Source organism: Rhododendron vialii, chromosome 2a (assembly GCF_030253575.1).
Source record: "Rhododendron vialii isolate Sample 1 chromosome 2a, ASM3025357v1".
Taxonomy (NCBI): Eukaryota; Viridiplantae; Streptophyta; class Magnoliopsida; order Ericales; family Ericaceae; genus Rhododendron; species Rhododendron vialii.
Window position 1 is genome coordinate 21,661,882 of NC_080558.1, and position 8,456 is coordinate 21,670,337.

The 8,456-nt window shown below is 36.8% G+C and overlaps 1 protein-coding gene across 3 annotated transcripts; it reads right to left on the reverse strand.

Annotated features, from left to right (window-relative positions):
• Positions 1-805: 805 nt before the first annotated feature.
• LOC131316672 (triose phosphate/phosphate translocator, chloroplastic) lies at positions 806-7,585 on the reverse strand. Of its 3 annotated transcripts, XM_058346109.1 has the most exons (12): positions 7,126-7,581; positions 6,937-7,002; positions 5,908-5,973; positions 5,316-5,394; positions 3,568-3,688; positions 3,223-3,318; positions 2,858-2,970; positions 2,659-2,736; positions 2,449-2,565; positions 2,031-2,130; positions 1,839-1,939; positions 806-1,119 (listed from the first exon to the last, which is right to left on the reverse strand). In XM_058346109.1, the coding sequence occupies exons 1-12, from the start codon at positions 7,404-7,406 to the stop codon at positions 1,102-1,104; spliced, it is 1,236 nt and encodes a 411-aa protein (XP_058202092.1). In that variant the 5' UTR covers positions 7,407-7,581; the 3' UTR covers positions 806-1,101. The 3 variants fall into 3 exon arrangements, with proteins under 3 accessions (XP_058202092.1, XP_058202091.1, XP_058202093.1); XM_058346108.1 differs by lacking the exon at positions 806-1,119 and having other exon boundaries at positions 1,642-1,939; positions 7,126-7,585; XM_058346110.1 differs by lacking the exon at positions 806-1,119 and having other exon boundaries at positions 1,642-1,939; positions 7,117-7,212.
• Positions 7,586-8,456: the final 871 nt, after the last annotated feature.

Consider the following 8,456-nt stretch of genomic DNA (forward strand, 5'->3'; position numbering starts at 1 on the left):
CACTTCCCTTAAGGAGGCTGCGGGTTCAAGAGTGCGTGGCGGATTCAGTATTAAAGACCTACCAACTCTTGTCTCCTTTTTTCTAAGTTTTTACTGAGAATATTTACTGTGATTTTTTTATTTAAACAATATAAATTGATAAAATGAAATCAATAGTAAAAGAAGTAATTGATAACTAATTCTTTAGGAAAATACTTTGAGTATGTTTTAATAAATATACTTCAGGTATTCATTTTTTTTCTTGGCATAGATTACTTCAAGTATCTAGCAATACTTCAGATATTTTCTCTTTACAGATATTTAAAATACTTCTGGTATTAGGGGTACACTACTTCTTGTAGGACACCTTTTTTTGGTTAGAGCTTCGTGTTGATAACGTTATATAAAATTGAGACATATATAAGAGGAACTTGCATAATAAAAGTAAACAAATATTGAACACAATATGTGTGAAATAGTTCTTCAAGAACTATTGAGATCAATCTTCCGAACTAATCAAATTCTCATTACCTTTCTGTATGTTTCTTTTCTTTCCTTTACTTTGCTCCAAAAGCGTACAATACTGATCATTTCGATTCAGTACTTATAGGCTAGGGAAAGATCAAGCATTTACTCCTAATCCTATTCCAACTACTACAGTGTTATTGGAATGAAAGTCTTCTTTGGCGGTCCGCCACTTAAATGAGTTCATAACAATAGAATTTTTATCTGTTTTGAGCCCTTCTCCTGCTTATTACTTTGAATCATAAGCACAGAAACAGAAGTCCGGGAATATGGAAACTTTGAGCAGTCAACAATAAATCCGTGCACATAATGATCAATATTATTAACATAATTTATCAAAGAGATTCCGTTAACTTCCGACAGAGCTTTTAATAGACGAGATGATGGAAAAACAGAGATGATACATCATTTTATTTCTAGTAAACATGAGATCATCACAGTTTATCAGTTGTTTGTACTTTGAATTGAAGAAATTCGAGCAAAAAGATAACTTCGCAAAGAGATGGTGGAATACTGGATTCATCATCTCTATCTGTTGGATGGAAATGCGTGTACATCCACAACAAAGATCCCTCCACGTGGATGTGTTGTTTTCTCTCATGCCGATTTCATTTGCTGCAAAGAAGTACAAGCTTAGCTAAGTGAACCCATTCGAAAAATAACAGTTACAGTCGCAACAGCTTCACTGATCTTGTGGTCGAATGTAATGCTAATATAGTTCTAGTAATTGCACGACTATGGAGTGTAAATTGGCTACTTGTCCAATATAACCGATTCACAGATGCACATAATCTTACTTACCATTTCTTTCATTCTAAACCCTTCGCAACTACATTTTCAACACAGCATAGAAAAATTGAATATTTCCTCCTTTTTTTCTATTTTTTTCTTCATGTGTTGTATTCGCATGGTTACCTCGTTCAAAAGGGGGGAAACTGTACACCATGGCAAGAACAGTCCAATAACAACGAGTAAGGATAAGTTTCCATTACGTACTAAAAATAAATCATTTTACTCCAGTTAGCCAAATGCCAAGATTTAATAGCATTTGATATGGAAGCCTTGCTTGGCTCCTCCAAAGGACAGATGGGCGAGTTAAACATCTGAAGACCTCATCTATGCATGAACACGGGTGAGTTATTGGGCTATTTCTTACTCTCTATTTCAAGTCAATTGGCATGAACGCTGAGACTTAGTAAAGGAGTTCAGAGCATGTTGCATGCAAGATAAGCAACAAACTAAACCTAGTACATAACCCAACTAAACCTAGTACATAACCCAGATTACAAGTTCATTGGTTCATATTTGCGAATATGTTTTTTAGAAGGCCTCACCCTTTTCTCCTCCTCCATCTTGGCCTTAATGAACGAGTAGATAGCCACTCCAGCAATCGCAATGCATGTTCCAATGCCAGTTTGTGTTGAAATCCTGTTACCTGCAAGAGCGAATGACAATGTTTTTGAATATGAAGACCCAGGAAATAAAGAGCTAACAGACAACCAAAATAAGAAGAAAGGTGTATTTACCAAAGACGATGATTGAGAAGCCAATCACAAAAACACGCTTCAACACATTGCCAACTGCATGCGTAAGAGGTGCCACCCTCTCAAGGGTATTCGTTGCTAACTGAGAACGTAAACAGGGAAAAAAAATTAAATTAAATCATCACTTACATTATCAGCTACAGCACTTCAAATATAACAATGGTCAGGAAAAAATCAATAATATGGATCATGGGTAAATAACATGGAAGGTGATACTTTTTTTCCCCTGAAAGCAAAGGTTAATAACTGATCATTAATCTCGAAAGGACACGGCGAGATATGGCAATGTATTATGGTATTACCTCTAGCATGACATACAAAGTGATAAAGTTATTTGTTGCATTGTTTATTTATTTCATCTTATCTTTCATAATTTTTTTCCCCGAAAAGATGAGTATACCTGATTGTAGAGGTGGTAGAACATTCCCACCCAAAACAGATCTGTGATGAACTTTGTTAGCCCTACTTTAGCAATGGCGTCACTAAACCCAGATTTGAGAAGTTGAGGTCCTTCGAACTGTATGATCATACATTTCACCACCGGAGAAGAGTTCACATAAGAAATTCATTCTCCGATAAACAATTCCCTTTAAAGTTGAGTATTACTCACAATGATGGCAGGTGGAATGCAGACAAAGAGGGCAATAATGGAAATGTAAGCATACAAATTAGTGCTGTCCATATCAGTCTGCAAAAAGAATCAGCCATTAGAAAGACAGATGACGGGGAATAAGACAGAATTCCTCAAGCTGCGTATTTTAACAACGTGAACTGGTGAACAAGCAATGCAAAAGTTCTACAAGAATTACCATAGCTTTCTTCGAGTATATACTCCTGTAAGTGAAGGAGATGTTGGAAATCATCGCACTGATGAATCCCAACCAGTTGAATGACAGCTCAGTCAATGAAGCCATTGAAACACCTGCATTCAATTGGTTGTTACTTTTTACATAACAAATAATATGCTGATTGAGAAGTATATTGTGATATTAACAGAATAAAAATTATATATCCTTCTCCAGCTGGATTCACAATGTCCATCAAATGAAGGGCGTGTCAAATTCCCACGTTTCCAGATTATCTAGCACAATTGAAAATGATAGCAATAATAGCTAACGAGCTAAATGGTAACTAGTTTGACAAGAAAAGGATGAGAAGAAACACCAGAGCTTACCAAGAACAACCGGAGCCAGTGATAGCCATAGAGTCAGGGGTATCTGCTGTCCAAGTATGAATTGAGAAGCAGCAGCATTGAAGAAAGGCTCCAGGGCTGATCCAAAATAATAAGAATATTATACCATAGGTTTTTGAATGTTATCTCACTCAACTTCTCAAGTAACTTAACCAGTTAACAGAAACATTATGTCAGACAATAGCATAGAGCTGTGTCGATCTTGGATTTGTGGAGTGAATTGCGAATGCTATCTCTGTTTTTGTGTGCGCGCGTGTGTGTTAGGTCTTTTTTCATTAAGAGGCAGATCCCTCCACAAATTCAAGACCCAAAAGGTCTGAAGGTCACCTTTGATTGTGTGAGTAAATGAGACAGCAACTGCTGCAAATGAAACATTGCTGGTTACATGGCCTAAAGCATGACACACAGCGACGGGAATGAGCAGCTTCAGTTGGTTTGAGTCCATTGGCTACAAAATCACCACTCATATATCGTCAACAAATCAAAACAGAAGAATGATGGTGGTCACGGTTAAGCCAGTCAAAATCTGGACAGAACAAAGAGAAACTAACATTAATACCAGTCAAAATATCATGCTTTGAAACATCAAACTTAATTTCATTTCACTGGTAGCAGCAAAGAGATGCTATTCACTCTCAAGTACTTGAACTTGAATATTACTCATTATATATGATTAATCCAACTGGAAAATTAGTGAGCAGCATAAAAGAAGCATAAGTTAAGGTTGGCATGTAAGAAAACCGATGGCATGTTCACAGAAAAAGTTTAATTATAAAAAACAAAGACTTGCTTAGCTCAGGGGAGTATCTAGTAGGCAAGACACTTCCACAGCACTCATCATCAATAAGTACTTGAAAATTTCCTAAATGGCCCACACAGTGGCAGACGTAGGATTCTTAATGTGGGGCACCAAAAAATATGTATTCATAAATTAACAACAAAATATCATCTTTAAATATTAATAAAAAGGGAATGAATGCCAAAAGTAACAAAAATAAATATCGTCAAATACATTTACAGCTTGCAAACAACAAAAAAGACCCAAGTGGATTACATAAGTATATGGAAGAAAAAAATGAGTGGTATACGCTTTCTCAAGGGAAAAGCACTGAAAGAAATTTTACTTGGGCTCGTGATGTGGAGGCATTCTTCATAACTTTTACAAGCAAAACCAAAAATATAGTAGAACTTGAGGGATAATTGGGAGGTGTGCAGGTTCCGGGGCCCCTATTGCACCCCCTAGGACCATCCCTGGGCCTACGCCAGTCATCTATGGAAGGTTTCTGATGCAGGGCAAAACTATGAATTAAAGAATATACGTGCAACAAGGACAATCACAAACGGGATAGATTTAGAGAAACTCTCTCTGGACTCTTTCTTATTCAATAATAATAAAAAATTGCTTAGCCTTAAGGCTTACAATTTCGGAAAAAACCAAAATTATTACAAATTTAGAAAATATAGAAGAATCTAAGACTTCTCCAAAAAGAATGGACTGAAACGGAAATTCCTACTAAAAGTTATTAAAATAAATAAATATTTCCTAAAACGGCAAAATTGCCTTTTCAGTTCAAACCGACTCCTAATTCCATTGTGGCACTGCCACATATTTACGACTTTGCCACTCTAGGCTTAGAATGCCTTAAGTGGTACTCCTCTTCCATGACAACCGCATCAGTTTCCCCATTAAGGAAGGACCCTTTAATCCTTAATGGCCCATTCCCTCATGAGGCACAAATACCATTAAAAAAAACACAAGTGGTGTTGGTGCAGCTTACAACTGCTTTTGGCTCTTTTTTTTTAATTCTGCGGCAGTGTATTTAGTATTTACCATGGCTTCTTCTTAGAGCTTATGAGCTAAAAATAGCTAAAAATAAAAATTCCGGGAGCAACAGGAAGGTGCTTTTGGCTTCTTCTGCTTGCATATTTTAAAATTTCAGCAGAAGAACCATCCAGGCATCCAGTTTAATTACTAACTTAAACAATCCAGTTATTATTTATCAAAGGATCAGGTACACATGCTATAAAAAAGAAGAAGGAGGTTTTAGGGTATGGGTCTGGAGGAATCCACTTACAGCGCGCTTAGGAAGGCCCACAGCCCAGCTCACCAAACAGTACACCACACCAACGCCCAAATGTATAACTGACACAAAACTGCGCATACAAGCTAATATTTCATCACAAAGATGCTAACCAATGAAAGCGATAGGATCCTCTATGATCCCCGGTCCCTTTTTTGGGACTAGGCCGTAGAGCTGAGCTCGTTTGTGGTCCCTTTCCGGCTACAATGACCAAAATCATTCATTTTTTACAGCTCGTGTTCTTGATCATGTTAAAAATCACGTTTGTATAACTCATTGAGTACTCAATAATGATAAAAGTCTGGTTGTGTGATTTAAAATACGAGCATCTCTTAAGAAAATAAAGATTGACTGGATTGAAACTCATTAATCCTAAAATAATTGAGAAGCGATGATGTAGTGCTTGGTATAGAATCAGCGTAATTTTCAACACCAATTGTTCTCAGCGAGCTTACAAATGAACAGTTTCAGTTCCGATCATCCAATGGTTTTGGAAAGGGCCCATTTAAGGGGTCCGACACGACCCAATTCAAAGGAGCTGGACCTTAATTAAAACTACACAATGAGTGCATTTAAGCTCACTTACTAGGGGTATGGGAAGTAATTGTAGATCTTCTTGTTCAGTATGTTGAAAATCACGTTCAGAAAGTACCTGAAATAACAGAACAAGGGCAAATCAGTAATTTTCAAGGGGACACTTAACGCATATTTTAGGCTTTGTTTGTAGTGCTTAAAAAGCGAACCTTTCTATGATTCTGAGCTTTCACCAAACTTGTCATATCATATCATAAAAATATAAGATTTCAGATTCGTTTGAAGCCAAAACATAATAAAATAGTACTACTACCCAATACTTACTAAACACAGACACACACACACACGGAAAAAGTATATTCTAAATAAGGGAGCACTACGTGTTATTTTTCGGCGGAGCTCCTAATGTCAAGAAACGAATTTTTTTTCAAAGAATTTTTCGTTTTCAGTTAACTCTTTTTCTTTTTTTTTACTTTTACTTGTTAGTATTATTATTTGGGTTTGTAACCAAACCGCAAAAAATTATGGACCAAATCTTATTCTTTACTGTACTACAGAAAAGATTGTTTATCGGTAATTGCAAAATCAAAGATTTGATCCATACTCCATAGTCTATTGGGGAGGACTTTCGAAAATTTCGTGTTACATTTTTTTTTTTTAATCTCTTTAATCCTATTTCCCTCGTTAAGGAAAAAGACAAAATGACCAAAAGGTGAAAACAAATAATTAGGAGAAAAAAGTGAGAAGTAAAAACAAATAAAACTATGGGTACACCATTTGGAGTACACAAATACTCACCGCGTTGTGGTGGATTATTTGGGGTTTCACATTAATGATCGGAGTCATTCAATTAATTAAAATATATTTTTAACCAAACTAGTAAAAAATAAACTTAGTCGGATTTCAGTAAGTATTTGATCAATTCTTTGCTCAATTTTCCGACAATAAATTGAGCAAAGAACGATAAAACCCTCGCTGATATCCGCAACTGAGCTGATTTTTTACAAGTATTTTTAATAAAATATTTTAACAAATGGTGTACCCATAGAAAGGGCTCAGTGAAAAATAAGCAAGAACTAACCACATGAAAAAGAAGAACCCGGTAAGAAGTGTTGGGTACTTCTCCAAAAACCCGACCTTAGCATCCCTGCACACCAAATTAAACAAAACAAAACATCCAAAAAAAGAGAGAGAAAGAAAGAGAAAAGAATCAGTACTGGGTCCGGAAATGGGTCGGGTATTCGGGTCGGAAAACCGAAACGGACCTCACCCGGAGGAATCGCTGCCCTCTGCCGGCGACGACGCGGCGGCAAGGCTCGGCCGGAGAATCTCGCGCTTCGTCACCGGAACACTGGAAGCCAAAGGCGACGAGCTCTCGAGGAGTATAGCTGGCCGTAGCTGCCTCCCCCAGATGAGATTTCCGCCGAAGCCATCAACGGCTCCGGCGAGCCTCACGGCCGCGAAGCAGGTGGGGTTCAGCCTCGCCGGCTTCGACAGGCGGGGGATGCCGGCGGAGACGGTGGTGGCGCCAGACAGCACTCGCGACTCCATTGTTTGCTAGAGAGAGAGAGAGAGGAATGGGGCGTGGGATGTTTGAATTATCACAGAGAGAGAGAAGAGAGAGAGAGAGAGAGAGGGAGTGATTGAATTATGGTGAGCCGATAAGGTTATCTTGCGCCGGTGAGAACACGTGAAGCGTTTTGAGTGGTGGTCAGCTGACGAGACCAACGGTTGATAATATTTCGTTGGGATACTTATTTTTGGAGGGATACGGGACATCGTGGGCCATTTTAGGCTCCGGTCGGAAATGACTTTGTCCCGTAAAACATAAAATAAATATACTCCTTCCGTCTTTTTTTTTGTGTTCAGTATTTTATTTTGGGCTGTCCCTTAATAAGTGTCCATTTTGTAAAGTTAGGGGGTAAAAATTGGTGTATTGTCTATTTTGTCCCTAAAAGTAGATTTTATTTTGAAAAGTTAGTGAGTAAAAGTGTAATGATGATAGGTAAGTAGGAAAAGTAGAGGAAAAAGTTGATGTGAAATGTGTAATGATGATGTCTTTTTAATAAGTTGAAGTTACGAAGCAGGACACTTAAAAAGGGACGGATGGAGTAGTTGATAACATTTGCTTAAGGGTACTTAATTTAATTTGGAGGGATTTGGAACATCACGGGCCATCTTAGAATATGTCCAATTTAATACTCTATTTTTTACTTTATTCCTCCATTTCAGAATATCAAAATAATATATTTTATTATAAAAATAATTTTAGGAAAAATTTAACTTCAACCTAATACTCTATTTCTTTAAAAACTTACTCCAAATCTCAAACTTCACCACTTTCTTTCCAAAATTCAAATTCTCATTTTTCCAAATTTATGTATAAAAAAGTACTCAATATGGTCTTATTTTGAAGATATTATAAATATCTATCGGTTGGTATCAATTTTATAAAAAAAATATTTAAATATCCATCATCTTTATTCATGCCATGTAAGAATTCATCCTGCCATTTTTTCATGCTTATGTTTTCATCTTTTTAATGTGTAAATTGCATTTCTTACCCTTTTCACTATGATATACATATATTATGTTATATTG

Coding starts and splice junctions, on each gene's coding strand:
- LOC131316672 (XM_058346108.1), bottom strand. CDS start 7,406: ATGGAGTCGCGAGTGCTGTCTGGCGCCACCACCGTCTCCGCCGGCATC. Junction 2,971..3,222: donor ACTGGCTCCGGTTGTTCTTG/GTAAGCTCTGGT, acceptor AATTGAATGCAG/GTGTTTCAATGGCTTCATTG. Junction 2,737..2,857: donor TATACTCGAAGAAAGCTATG/GTAATTCTTGTA, acceptor TTCTTTTTGCAG/ACTGATATGGACAGCACTAA.